Consider the following 14,730-nt stretch of genomic DNA (forward strand, 5'->3'; position numbering starts at 1 on the left):
CCAGTGTAAGTTAATGCTTTGCATAATTTGTATAGTTATTACTTCAGAGTGAGGTGTTGACTTTAAGACCTGCTTTTGATAAAGTTGATGTGTAAATTGCACTGTATGGGTATAGAATCCTGTGGGAGGAAGGATGGCATTGGTATATGGAGACACACATCTGAGCCGCATCTTCCCTGTATATTCCTTCCTCGAGATCAGGATAGTAGTTTATTGGCCAGTATTGTCTTATCAGCCAGGAATTATGGGTCATGCCCATTTTTCCCTGCATACCATGGTAAGGGGAAATGCTGTATCATTGCAATTATAGGTCAGCACCAAGTACAAATCAAGGTTTATTTTTTAATTGTTCTCCTGAGGGCAAAAAAGGTCAGTTTATAATTAGAATAATACAGTAAGTGAGCATATACAGCTTGTTCTCCCTCCCAGCTGCTTAGACCCCAGGTCCAAATAGTGGGAAATACTGTAAAGTGTGATCTTTTCCTTTGTAGAAGCATAATGTCTATCACTGTTCCCTTTTTCTCAGACTCTTTTTTTCCAGTTAGTTCACTTGGTTCCCTCTCGGCTTCTGATTTTTTGGGGTTTTTTTCATGGGTGAGATTTCTAAATAAGGCAAGCAATTTGGGAGCATAAATGTCATTAAAAACTCAATAGGATTTATGCTCTTAAGTCTCTTAAGCACTTTTTGAAACCTCAACCTGGAGCTATATTTTACAATTTCTCACAGCTGCATTATTTAATTCATTTTCATATAAAATTATAAGCGACTTCAATGGAAATTGCAGATGATGAAAGAGAGCAGACTCTGGCCCTGTAGAACTTTGCATACTGTAGGATTGGGGGGAAAAATAACCATTAAAACTTTTTTTTCTAGTGGAAAACTAGATTTTCATCGAATGAAAAATATCATAAAACTCATGTGTACTCTGAACAAAAAGTGAAAATTTAGCCAAAAAAAGGTAAACTAAAATATTTTTGCTTGAGAACAGATATCCTTTTCTCTTCAACAAAAAGTTGAAATAGTCTATGATAAGGATGAGGTAGAAATCTTCTACCAATGCTAAAGTGAGTATGTTTATACATACTTTGTTAGCAAACAGAAAACTGCCTTTATTCAAAAGCTAGTGCTTTAAGTTGCACTTTCTACATTGGAGTCCATCATGAGAAGCCCCATTGGGTTAGAGTAGGACTAGTTATCTCAACAGGGTTAAGTTATCTCTACTATTCTTTTTAATCTGATTTTTTTTGTGTTGTTTAAGTTCTAATCATTTTTCATTTTCAAAAGATAAACTTGTTTAAAGTATGAATTGAATGCAAATATATTAAGGTTTTAATAATTTCATAAAACATTTCAGTAAATATAAATATGCTGAATAGAAGAGCCTCTATCAAAATTCTGTGCTACAGGATTTATGCTTTTCTATATAAAGAAATAATTGAAGTGGAGGGAGGAAGGGGAAGTTTATTTTTGCGACCATTTACTGTATTAGAGGTTCAATCCTGTAGTGCCTTGTAAGCTGCATATCATTCATCATTTCATTAACATAGAAAAATATAAAAGTAATAAGATTCTGAAAATAAATATTATGCTATGTAATTGCTTAAATGGTATATCGTTATAGTGTTCTTTCTTAAGTAGTAAAAAAGATGTACCAAAAATGATGGAAAATCTCTGGTTGCAAATATATATATGTAGTAATGGGTTCTATCAACCAGTGAAAATACACCTGTCTTTAGAAAATAACTGAATAGAAATAGAAAAGTTATTGAAAATCCAGTCATGTTAAAGGAGGCTTTCCGTTTAGTGATTTATTTCATGATTAAAATTGCTAATTTAAATAACGTTGACTTAAATTGATCCACTCTGCATCTGAATAAAGTGCTTCTGAATATAACGGAAGTTTGTTCAGTGCAACCATATATAAATTGGGCTACCAGTACTGCATTTTCACATATCTGGTTTTCTTTGCTATGAACATGAGTCTACAGTAGTTTAAAAGTTGTTGGCGCAAACATAATTCATATGGCTGGGAAGCCTCCCAACCTTATTAAGCAGATTACTTTTCCACAATAAACACTAAAAACATATCCTTCTAAATGGAGTGTAGTTTTAAATATTAAAGGTTGTTGTTACTGCAAATCAAATACTTTTCCCTTTATTACTGACAGCAGCTACAATATGTCTATGCAGCAGTAGATGGTATTCTAAACTAAAGACAAAGAGGAGAAAAGGTCTAGTTAATGGCCAATTTAAAGAATAATCTTGCTTTTTTCAGAATTTGAAACTTCTCACAGGTTAAATTAATCAAGTTCTAGATTCTAAGTTTTTCTTGCCAAAAGTTGCCTTTACAGAAATCTCTTGACAAGAGTCATCCTGTGCTTTTAAAAATGACAAAACAGCAGAATCAGCAAGGATTTTATAAATAACAGTTTAAACAACTCCATTTATTGCTACTATGGGCTTTGGTGAATTGCTGCTATCTACTTTTATATCCATGTCAAGCTAGTGAGAAATAACAAAAATGGATATCTAAATTCACAAGTACATCTTTGAAACCTGGGTTTTGTCTTCCCTGTTCTGGCAAAGAACTTTTACAGAAATCAATAGCAATTTTGTATCAGAGCTGTTATTTTGAGGGAAGAAGTATGCCAAGTAGCTAATAAACATAGTTTATTGTATCCATAAATTTATTGCCCAGAACATATATCTTTGTTCACTCCATTAGTTGGACTGGACCAGGAAGAATCAAAGCTGAAAAGTGCTATTTATCTTGTTTATGAAGTAAATAATGTAATAAAATGAAGGTCTTGGATGAATATGTTTTGTGAGTATTTAATTCTGTGAGTCACTAATGGTGACCTTTTATTATCTTTGGCCCAAATCCTGACCAAAGATAATAAGCGAAGATCATTATATTCTGTTTTAAGTTAGAAGCTCTCACATGCAATTTGCTTGGACACATCCGTCTACTTCCCCTCTGCGGAAGCAAAATATTAGTGCAGCAACAGCAAGCCAGTTTATTCTAGTTTGTTCTCCCTAATAACTCAAAGAATGGTCATACTTTACATCCGCATCCATTCTGCTAAAGGTTTGCTACAAATCATACAACTGGAGCTGCTCTCCCCATCATCTCCCCTTTACATCTATCCATCAATCCTGTTGTTGAAAAGCCTTTTAAGGCACTAGTATTCATCACTGTAGTACACAGAGTGCTAGACCTTCAAGCTTGTTTTTTATATTTAATGCAGACTGTATATATGGGTGATTGAGGTATGTGAAACCACAAAATGGTGAAACCAGATCAAACTGGGAAATCAGCAAAAGTAGGAACTGTACATTTATATAGGGCCTTAGCTTTAACTTCCATTTTCATTTCTTTTGCAGCTGCTATTTGAGGAATGGGCAAGCTATGGAGTCTTTTATAAATATCAGCCAATTGACCTGGTGAGGTAAGAGCATCCCATGAAGGACATCTCGTGTCCATGAACATAAATTGATTCTTTGTACACATAAAGGACCTGATCATATCCACAGGGTCTGCTTGGCTTCCTGTGCCATGGGACTGTGATAGTGGAAAGTTATCTGTGGTGAGGTGCTGAACAAAGGCAAAACCCTTATTCTTAGAAGACAATTGATGCTCCCAGAGAGTGAGCAGGACTGGCTAGGGAAGGGACACCACTAGGTCTCTCACCAGATGTGCTGATTATCTAAGAATAACATGAAGTAGAACACTGCGAGGCTTGGAAAGTGTTCCTGTATACTTACCTGAAAATATTATAGAGGCAGGTGCCTTAGACTACTAGATAGAGGCCCAATTCATGTGATAAGCAGATTTTTAGTGAATTATATGATCACAGCATCCCATTTAAGTAATTTCTTCTGGAAGATGCGTTTACAAGTGCAGCTGTGTGAATGAATGATTGCAGGGTAAGTGGGGTGAATTGCTGCACTATGTGGCCCTCCATTCTCTTGGTCAGTGTAGCTTTCTGAATATGAGTGCTTTGTCAGAGTGTTGTCTGTGCTGCTGCTGCAGGTTGTGTGTTCCCTTGGAGACCCCAGTGTTATACAAAAAAGGGCCATAGACTTGGTTTGGTGGCAAAAGCTCATTCGGGTTTATTCATTGCAAAGCATCTCTTTACTAACGCTCATGTCCAGCAGGTTGCAAAGTTAGCCCTGGATGCTGTTGGTAAGCCACAGACCCATCTTGTATAGTGTGATCCCTTATTCAAAATTCCAAAGGTTTACAGGCCTTTTTTTAACATGATCAAAACAACTCTTTGTATTGGACGTCTATATAACAAACACCAACATCTCTACCAGACCTCCCTACTTCTTGTATGTCCTGTAATTTTCTTGTGTGTCCTGGACTTTGGCACCAGCCTTAAGAATTCAGTTTTATCAGTTGACTGTTTTGGGGGGGCTAATCTAAGCCTAATCCTCAAATTTAAGACCTGATGCACACAAGGTCAATTTTCAAGCCTGCTTTGGTCAGTGCTGTACCAGAGCTTTTATATGAGCTGTATATGTACTGAACAAATGTTTATATTAATCAATATTCCAGCAAGACCTGTACACTATGGGTATGTACAGGTGTTCCATTTTGATCACCCTAACCAGGATTAAATTGATCTAATTGATCCAATTGCACAGGCATGAAGAGAGCTTAAATCACCCAGAAGTGGTGCACCTGATCTAAATTAGTTCTTCTGAATAGGTGCACTAACTTAGAGTGAAACTGAGTTAATCCAAGAAAGGTTTAACTTGATCTCACAAATGCCTGTACATATTTGCAGAGCAGTCCTAGGAAAGCCTATCTGCCCTGGGGCTGTGCTGTTCACACCCTGTTGTCTCTGACTGAGCTATTCTTATCCTCCTGACCCTCCACTCTGTGGACACACCAATCCCCTCTCCCCTGTAGACCTGCTAGCCCCCTCCATCCCACCTACCCCTTCTCCCACCCTGAGTTGCTTGCATCAGACTCCCCACATTGCTCCTAGGAGCAGCAAACAGCTGCATGTGTCACTCTCGGTATAGGTATAGGCAACTTAAAGTAAGACACCTAGACATAGGCTGAGTGTGGCAAATGCTTGTTTGCATCCTCTAGCAGCCCATGTGTCCATTTCTACCCTAAGGAAAAGGTGCAGTGAAGTTGGGCATTTACTACCTTGCATTTACTGCAGTTAAGGGAGAGCATGCTGGAATAATAGTTAACACTGTAAGTTCAGATCTTAGTTTACCTAATGATAACTTGATTCTATATATATATATATATATATATCCATATCCTGAGTTACTAGTTTAGTATGATCAGCAAGAGAAGGAAAAGATTATTTTTTTGAAAACTACTTAACTTTTCTAGTGTTGGCCGTATCTTCCCAGTATATTCAAAACACAATTCAGGGAGAAATTCTGATTCAGAAAAGAATGTATACTCTTTGTATTCTTAATCACTATTGATTAACACTGTTGCTGTTCAGATTTGAAAGTCTATGAAGTAAACTCTTCAGAGAAGATGAGAGCAAAATATAAGTTTAGAGTGATTTGTTTTCACAGAAAATTTGAAGGTATTGGTGTATGCAACAGAAAGGCAAAAGTTTGGTTCTACTGAGGATGTCAACAGACCTTACTTTTAAGTTCAGCCAGTCTGTTATTTATAATTTTAGCTATGATATATTCTAAGAAATAGCAGATGTATCACACTTCTTTCCTCAATGTATTTCAGAAAATATTTTGGAGAGAAGATCGGACTATATTTTGCCTGGCTGGGAGTTTACACACAAATGCTCATTCCAGCTTCTATTGTAGGGATTATTGTATTCCTGTATGGCTGTGCAACTGTGGATGAGAACATACCAAGGTAACAAAAATGTTCATGCATACGCATGCATACACTCATTTCCTTAAAAAATGATGTATGTGTATATGAAAGCAACTAAAATCATTACATCAATAGTTTGAGTTTTTGTTGATGATATATGGGGTTCAGACAATAAAATCTTCTACTCCCCAGCTTACATGGGTAACAACCATTTTGCTTCACTTGCACAGTGTGACAGAATCAACGGATCTTCATCCCAAAGTTGCATACAAACCCTGTTCTATCTCCACTGTTGTCTTCCATGGTTTTCCCTATTCTGTCAATCACGAGATCTTTTTTACACAATTCTAATACAAGCCTTGTTCCTCTGTGTTGGAGTGAATTTCACACACAGGTGACCATGATATAGCTGCCCATGTCACTTAACTTTATGCATGTAGTTACTCTCACTGAATAGGATGGATATTAAGAAAAACTTCCTGACTAGGAGGGTGGTGAAGCACTGGAATGGGTTTACCTAGAGAGGTAGTGGAGTTGGTAAGGTCTGGATCAATAAAGCCTTGACTGGAATGACCTAGTTGGGGTTGGTCCTGCTTAATCACTTAGGTAATCTAACTTATTAGGCACCTCCATTTAGGTCCCAGAAGTAATCCGAGTTAGCAGCCTTGGTGCCTAACTGCTGCCTAAACTCTTTTGCAAACTAGGTGGGTTCTATGAAGTAGTTTAAGTTACAGTTCTTGAGATGGTTGGAGAGCAAACCTGCTGACATTTTGATACTGACAGCAACTATGCAGTTAATTACAGAATGGAAGAGGCAGGGCAAGATAGGCTATCCATCTCTTACTAGCCTTGTGGTTAGAGTACAAGTCTAGAAGTAATTGGAAATATCCCTTGCCATACCCACATTGGTGGCAAGCACACTAAGAACTATGCTACTGAGGCCACAGGGAGACACCAGATTTAGTTCACCCCTTCATGCAAAAGTAAAGACTGGGTGCTGAGTTGAATCTCAAAATGACAAAGGAACCAAATGTGAACAATTAAAATAGACATCTTATCTCTAAAAAGGAGCAGAGGTTCAGATATGCTGCTGCACCTGGTGTTCCCTATTCACTTGCAGCAAGTGCCTTTCTGTTCAGTGCTTAGGCACTCTGAATGCACCTGTCTCCTCCCTGACTGGCTTTCACAAGGATCCTAGGCACATAATTATATCAATTTTTTATCATCTTTCTGTAGTGGGGCACCTAGGTTTTAGGCATCAAAGCCAAGGCAAAAGTAAGAGCTATATGGATCTGACCTAATGTGATTACTCAGATGTCCAAACCTAAATGTGTGCAAGTTTTCAGAATCTGGGCTTTAATGAATAAGTGTGCTCATATCTGATCATTTGGCAAAGGTTTTGCAGCAGTTAATTTTCTTAGCTAGTGTAGTAAAGGTATGATTGATCTTAAGCCTTCTATAAATCTTGTATAAATTAGGTCTAAAATGCCTCTGTCAACAGTTGGAGAATTAAGAAAGCCTCACTCTTGAGTCTCAAACTGTTATAATTTCTGCTGCGTCAAAAAACTTCCATATGTTTGATCAGAAATAGGTCATATCAGTCTGGGGATGAATGATGAGAGGTGTTTAGTTTCCTGGGGTTTGTTTTATTTGTCATCCAAAATGACATGATTCTTAATAAATATGATTAGTTTACAGCACAAAAATATAGGTTATTATAGAATTTTATATGGATTTTCCTTCTGCAGTATGATTAAAGCAGCTAGAAACCCCAAATAAAATGTTACATACATGTAAAAGTGTTTTGCCATTAAAGTCCAAGACTGGGTAAAACACAAGCCAAGTTGCCAGGAAGCTGCCTGCAGCTTCTCAGTCCCAAGACTGATTCTATGCCAGCCTCAGTTTCATAGACTTCATTAATCTACTCTGTCTGTCTAGGGCCTATCTGCTGGTTCACAACTGCCAGAACATAGTGTTCTGGCTACACTTCCATCCCTTCCCCAGCCTAGTTCTTCTACTAGAAGTATTGTAAATGTGATGAGGATTCCTTCACACCAAGGAAGTCACTAACAGGGAAGATATGGCTACTTTCTGTTTCTATTAAATAGTGGAGTTCTGCAGGTTTCAGAACTGAGGTCTCAAAATCCAGAATATAGAAAGGAAAATTGTTTTGAGTTACTGGTGTTCACCCACACTAAAATTTTAACACCCAATTATTATTTTACAATACAATATACTAGTGGTTCTCAACCTTTTTTAGACTCAAGGTATGCTTCATTAGACTCAAGGCACCTTTCCTTAACTTTGTGAATTCAGCCACATCCCATTTCAAATACTGATTTATTACAGTGCTTACCTTTTTGCAGAGGGGCTAGGCAGGGGCAAGCCTGAACCTACATCTGCCTGCTTACTGCCTACATACCTGAGCCATCTCCTCAACCTTCAAAGAATCTCGTGGCATGCTGGTTGAGAATCACTGCAATATTTAATTAATAAGATGAGTTGTACAGGGCCATCAGTCTACCTGATATGGAATAAATATTTGCAATATTCATGGCAAAACATTCATCTAAGAGTTGTTTTCCAATATGGGAAGCTGAAATATGTACAAAACAAATAGCATGTCCTCAGAAAGTAGAACCTGGAAAACAGGTATGTTAAAAAGAGATTATCCAAAATAGCCTGTAGACAAAAAAGGGCATGGTTTAGCATGTTGTTAGTACTTTATTCGTATTTATTCCTGCAATTACTTCTGTTTCTGTTACTTAATTTAAACCTAAAATGTTTAGATATTGTAAAAAAATTAAGAACCATCAGCAAACTCTTGCTAGGAATTGTTCTGAAATAATGATTCAGGCTGATTTGTTGTAGGTGTCTTTTTTCATAATTGTAGAGCAATTTATTTAATAATGTTAAAAAACCCAAGCAAAACTTCATTGGTATAGCAAGATCATTCCATAGATGGTGGATGTTAACGCTGTCTGTCGAAATAATACATACCTACTGCATACACGGAGACAAAACAAGAATGTATAGGCAGTGTGGCCAAATCACTAACATACAGGGCCCTACTATATTGTAACTAAATAATGTAATTATGTAGTCATTATAAATTTTCAAAAAGACCTCTAATTTTGCATCTCCAGTTTTTCTTCTATGATCAAGTACATAATCAACTGTAGAATTTAGATATGGACAAGAAATAAGGATACCTATACTGCAGGTCTAGTAATTGTATATCTAAAGACTGGTCTGCTTAGGTGGCCTTGTATCAGTCTGGTAACTGTCAAGATTTAGACAGCTTGACGAGTAGGGCTAAGTACAGACAGTCAAAAAGCCTGAGACTGAATCAATTCAATCTTCATAGGTCAATCTAAGCTGTATAGCTTGAACTGATAAGCAAGTGAACAGACGTACACTTTTGATTCCAAAAATGTAGCCACATGTCTGCAGTGGCCCAGGCCAGAAGCTGGGGGGCACTAGAGTACACCTCCCTGCTTGGCTAGAGCAGACAGCTTGGGCCAAGGCTAGCTCATCCACTCTGCAAGAGGGGGTTTGCAGGGGAGGTGCAAAGCCTCTTGGAATGCTGGGGGACCATGGGCACTGACAGAAGTAACAATTTTCCCCCAATCTGGCCACAGAAAGCAGTTTAGAGCCATAACCAAACACAAGTGCACAGCTGCAGACAGCTTCAAAAATGGCTGATCAGGTAAAAATCTGGTCTCTCATTGCGGGGTCAGATGAAGACGTTTCAGAACAGAGCATCTTCTGTAACTTGGATCTCGGCTGCCTCCCAGCCTATCACTGTTTTCAGAATGGGAGTGGGGAAAGACAATGAAGGGAGTTTGGTCTGGGGGTTTTTCAGCCTCCACTGGAAGGTGGGGGGCTCCAATTCACCTATCCAACCCTCCAGTGCTGACTGGGGAACCGCTAGAATGAGCTCCCTCCACTCCCTTTCCCCCCTCCCGTTCTGAAAACTTTGCAGCCTAGCAGGGAGCAGGGGCTGTTGCTAGATTCCCCTGCTTCCTAGAACCAACAGTGAACTTCTGTTTGTTCCAGGGGATTGTAACTCAGAACGCTTCTTGCAAAACATTCTCAGTTACAGCAGGGAGCTACACTTCTATCTGAGCCCTGTGACTTTACTTGAATTGGTAGGGGATCTTGGACAAATGTTCAATAAACCAATTAACCAAAATCAGTTAAGTCTGATACTACATCCATCCAGGTTTAACTCAAACCAGTTTTGGCCATTTTGAAAGTGGTTTTCCTGCCCTGAACTTCTGTTGTGTTACAGATTTGAACCAGTTTCTGATCACTTTGTGTGTAATTTCTGTCCCTAGCTTAAAAGACATCTCTAATGGAGAGAACCTCTGGTGGTAGAAAGCCGACAAACCTGCTCTTTTGCTAACCCTAGCTAGCCACCAAAATAAGGATGTTCTGAGGGGACATTGTCTCTTTGCTCTGGGTGCTAGAATGTTGCTAGGAACCAAAGACAGCCAGTCATAAATTACACAGAGCAACTAAGGGGCTGCTACAATATATGCTGTATACTGGCACAAGTTAAAGCAAATTTTGCACATACCCCCACCAATTTTGTCCAGCTGAGTTAAGCAGGACTAGAGAATTAGCCCTTCAATCTGTCAGTTTCAAATGCTAGTGATTACCTCTAAAAATAACTGTAAGAACAAAATTAGCATTTTGGTTAAGGTCCCTTTAAAAACATTGAGCTGAGATTCGTGTATATTGTGATAATAATGACAGATCCCAGGTACTCTTTCTTATACTATTCAGCAATTTAGGGCTAGACTAATAGATGGTCTCTTTTTCCCATTAACTGGAGTGCAGGACAAAGCCAAAAACACTGAACCAATTTCATTTAACAGGCTTCTAAAATTATCATCTAATGCCTTCCTCTAAGGTCATACATCTCTTATATCACAGTGCCAGAAAAAAGAAAAGTTAGAGGATAGTCTGGAGCACAGTAGAGAGGGGAAGCAGTTCTACTGAGGCACTAAATTGGACCTCAGGAGATCTGGAAACAATTCTTAGCTGTTATATACTTAATCCCTCTGTGCCTGAATGTCCCACATGTAAAATGGGGATATTTCCTTTCTCCTATCCCTAGTATGACTTCTCTACATACATTAAGTATTTCAGGATAGGCACTAACTCATTCATTATATTTAACATAGGAAATTATTTCCTCCTAACACTTGACCTGAATGGAAGTTGGACCTGGGGCCATAGTAAGGACCTGATTTTGACTGGGACTTCTAAGTCCTCCTGTAATGGGTTCTTTCAGAATGAACATGCATTAAGTGACACATAACGTGTGGAGGAGAGATGAGATGAGATGACTGATGAAAAGAGACAATTGGAGGATGGAAAATGACTTGACCTCAACCTTTGCATTTGTTTTATTGCAGCATGGAGATGTGTGACCAGAGAAACAATATCACCATGTGTCCTTTATGTGACAAAACATGCAGTTACTGGAAAATGAGCTCTGCCTGTGCCACTGCTCGCGCAAGTCACCTCTTTGATAACCCGGCAACTGTCTTCTTCTCTGTCTTTATGGCTCTATGGGGTAAGAACATATGTGGTTTTGATGTGGGTTTTTAATTCTCTTAAATATAGCAGGAGAACCACCAAAAAGCAAAGTAATATGTTTAAGCTTGGAGAGTTGATTATGTCAAATCCTTTTTAAATCCTTTTCTGATGAAAGTGCCACCCCTAAATTTACATTGTAGACTAAAAGCTAAAATTCAGAAAATTGCTCAGATGAATATGAAATGAAAATGGTAAGCTTCTGTCAGAAAAACTGCTGTGTGGTATGGCTAAATTTCATTAAGGGGATTGCACAGCTTGCCAACAAAATCTATTTGCAGAGCTAGCTTTCAAATTAGTACATTACCAGCAAGATGTATAGCACACTTTTTGGAAGGGGGATTTGAAAAGAACAAACCATGATTGATTCTTGATTTTTGCTCCTAGGTGTATTTCAGTTTATCCAGAAGCATGCATGTGCATAGCAACACAAACCCAAAATTCCTATGTTCAAATTATTTGTCTGATGCTGACCCTTCCCCCATAAGCTTCTGAGCTTGCCTCTTAAAATTTCTGCTTTAGTTCCCGCCTTTAAGATTGACTTATTAATATCAGCTCTTTGGAGAAGTGTTGCAAGAACTTATTGGATAAAGTCTGGAAAGTGTTTCATAAGAATTTTGTGTTATTACAGTCATCTCAGCTGGGCTCCCTATGCGGACAGTAGCCCAGACAGTACCAGAAAACCATTACATACCATAGTTCTGTTCAAGAGAAATTCATTGCCCGACTAGCACAAAAACTCTCTCCTTGAAATATAGAACTCTACAGAACCATAGTTAATCAAGATCATTGCCCCTGGGGAATGGCATAAGGCAGATGTATACTTTTTAACTAGTTTGGTGATGAGATTGAACTCCAAGTTCTAGCATCATCTTTCTGCATGATATCTACTTGTTGGGAGAGGGCGCATGCGAGTCCCACCTTGCTTTGGAAGCCTCACAGTGGTCTTGAATGAAGAAGAAACCTAATTAAGTTATAGATTAAGGATAGGCTGGAAAATGGCCTGCTATCAGTCAGATGAGCTTCAGCAAAGACAGGTACAAAGGCCTGTATGCGGGACAGAATGATTACATGCACAAATATAGACTAGGGAATGACTGAGTAGGCTGCAGTACTGCAGAGAAGGACTTGGTGGTTACAGTAGACCATAAGCTGAAAATGAGCCAAGAGCATGCTTTAGTTTTAAAAAAAGCCAATAGTATATTGGGTTGTATTAACAGGAGCGTCACTTGCAAATCAAGGGAAGTGATTCTTTTTTCTGTTCAGCATTGGCAAGGCCTCAGTTGAAGTACTATGTCCAGTTTTGGGACCCACACTTCCAGAAAGATGTAGATCATTTGGAAAGAGTCCAGCACAGAGCAACAAAATGATTAGGGGCTTAGGAGACAAGACTTATAAGGAAAGGCTGAAAGAACTATGGGTATTTAGTCTAGAGAAGCAAAGACTGAGGGGAGATTTGATAACAGTCTTCAAATATCTCATCCATATAGAGAGGATGAAGATGGGCTTTTCTCTGTGGCTGTAGGGGACAGAAATAAGAGTAATGGCCTCAAGCTTCAGCAGGGTAAATTTAGGCTGGAGATTAGGAGGAACTCTCTGACTATGTGGGTTGTCAAACACTGGAACAGGCTACATAGAGAAAATATAGAATCTCCATCCTTGGAACTGTTCAAAAGAAGGTTAGACAGACATGGTTTAGCCAGGGATGATCCTGACTTAAGCAGTAGGCTGGACTAGATGACCTTGTGAGGTGCCTTCCAGCCTTACTTTCCTATGATCCTAAGTGGCTACACACACACTCTCTATGCCAGAAGATTTTTGTATTGACAATATGTACATATTAGTGCCAGGGTCCAAAGTCACACCACCAAGGAAATAAGCTCCACCTACCCACTCCTGCTCCCTCTACATCTGTTCCAGACTTGGGGTGGTGAGGACACCCTAGAGGTGACCGTAGAATTGCACTCCATGGCTGGTTTTATAGAGTGACCAAATTTCTGCCATATTTCTATATTTGACACATGCAGAGTGGCTTATTCCTTAGGAAATATGACTGAGCACCATCAAGGAACCCATCCATATATTTGTGGAACTGTTAAATGGGAATCCTGTATATAGGAACCACAAAAGACATGTGATTGTATTCCAGCCTAGTGGTCATGCTGCAGCACAAAACATGCATCTAAATATGGAAATTAATTTTGCTGCCTCCAATCTCTGCACTGAATAGCCACATTAGACTTTTATAAGCATTATAAGCACCATAAAAAGATTTTTGCCCAATCTATAAACCAGACCTTTATGTATTAGTAGTAGTTTCCATTTTAGATGATAAACTAGCATATTTACTCTACTGGAAATGCAGAACTAGTTCCTATTTGCCGAGACATCAAAGGAATAATTTTTTCTATTAATATTAATTTGGACTGAGTTAAGTGGATCCTTTAAAATACCTTATCTTCCTGACCAAAGCTATTATTTTATAAAAGCTGCAAAGCAAACAGGCCTGACTGACTTTTCTACTTCAAACTATATGGGGGAGAGGAATGGCTATTTAATATGTGTCCTTTTGAGAGTTAGTTTTGAAGCAGACTTGGTGAAAGATGTAAGAGGATAATCAGCAAGAAAGCTGTGGAGGAAAAGCAAGCCTACCTAAACTAACTGTGCAGTGTTGATGAGTGATCTGCTATATTGAACAGCATCTTGTCATGTTACTCTTATTAGGAAATAGGATACAACTCAAAACAGTATGCCACATCAGAGACTTTAAATAGCCTGACTCTCAAGTGAGTAATCAAATATCTGCCCTCTCTTGCCTACATTCACTCTCAGTGTAAAAGGACAGGTATCTTAGTTGAATACTAGTCAAATATATCATGACATGGAATATTCTGTTCCAAGCCAGTAAGGTTGCTTGTTTTATTATTTCATAGCTGGTAGGGTCAGAAGGGACCTGAGCAGATCATTGAGTCTGACCCCCTGCCATGGCAGGAAAGAGTACTGGGGTCAAACAACCCTGGCGAGGTGTTCATCTAGCCTCCTCTTAAAGACCCCCGGGGTAGGAGCCAGCACCACTTCTCTTGGAAGTTGGTTCCAGATCCTAGCCACCCTGACTGAAGTAGTGCCTCCTGATATCTAGCCTGATATCTCCTGATATCTAGCCTGAATCTACTGTCTGCCAGCTTGTGACGGTTATTTCTAGTCACTCCTGGTAGTGCTTGGGGGAACAGGGACTTCCCCAGTGCCTGCTGGTCCCCTCTGACTAGTTTGTAACAGGCCACTAGATCCCCCCTCAGCCTTCTCT

The 14,730-nt window shown here is 38.9% G+C and overlaps 1 protein-coding gene across 4 annotated transcripts in view; it reads left to right on the forward strand.

The window, feature by feature from the left end:
* Positions 1-14,730, forward strand: part of ANO1 (anoctamin 1) — a 133,962-nt gene that overhangs the window by 80,227 nt on the left and 39,005 nt on the right. For all 4 annotated transcript variants that reach the window (XM_019551995.1, XM_019551996.1, XM_019551997.1 and 1 more), the window contains 3 exons: positions 3,386-3,450; positions 5,724-5,858; positions 11,246-11,406. In XM_019551995.1, the coding sequence (XP_019407540.1) occupies positions 3,386-3,450; positions 5,724-5,858; positions 11,246-11,406 (361 nt within the window). The remainder of the gene's footprint in view (positions 1-3,385; positions 3,451-5,723; positions 5,859-11,245; positions 11,407-14,730) is intronic.

Source organism: Crocodylus porosus, unplaced genomic scaffold, assembly GCF_001723895.1.
Source record: "Crocodylus porosus isolate Cpor-Errol unplaced genomic scaffold, CroPor_comp1, whole genome shotgun sequence".
NCBI classification, from domain to species: Eukaryota; Metazoa; Chordata; order Crocodylia; family Crocodylidae; genus Crocodylus; species Crocodylus porosus.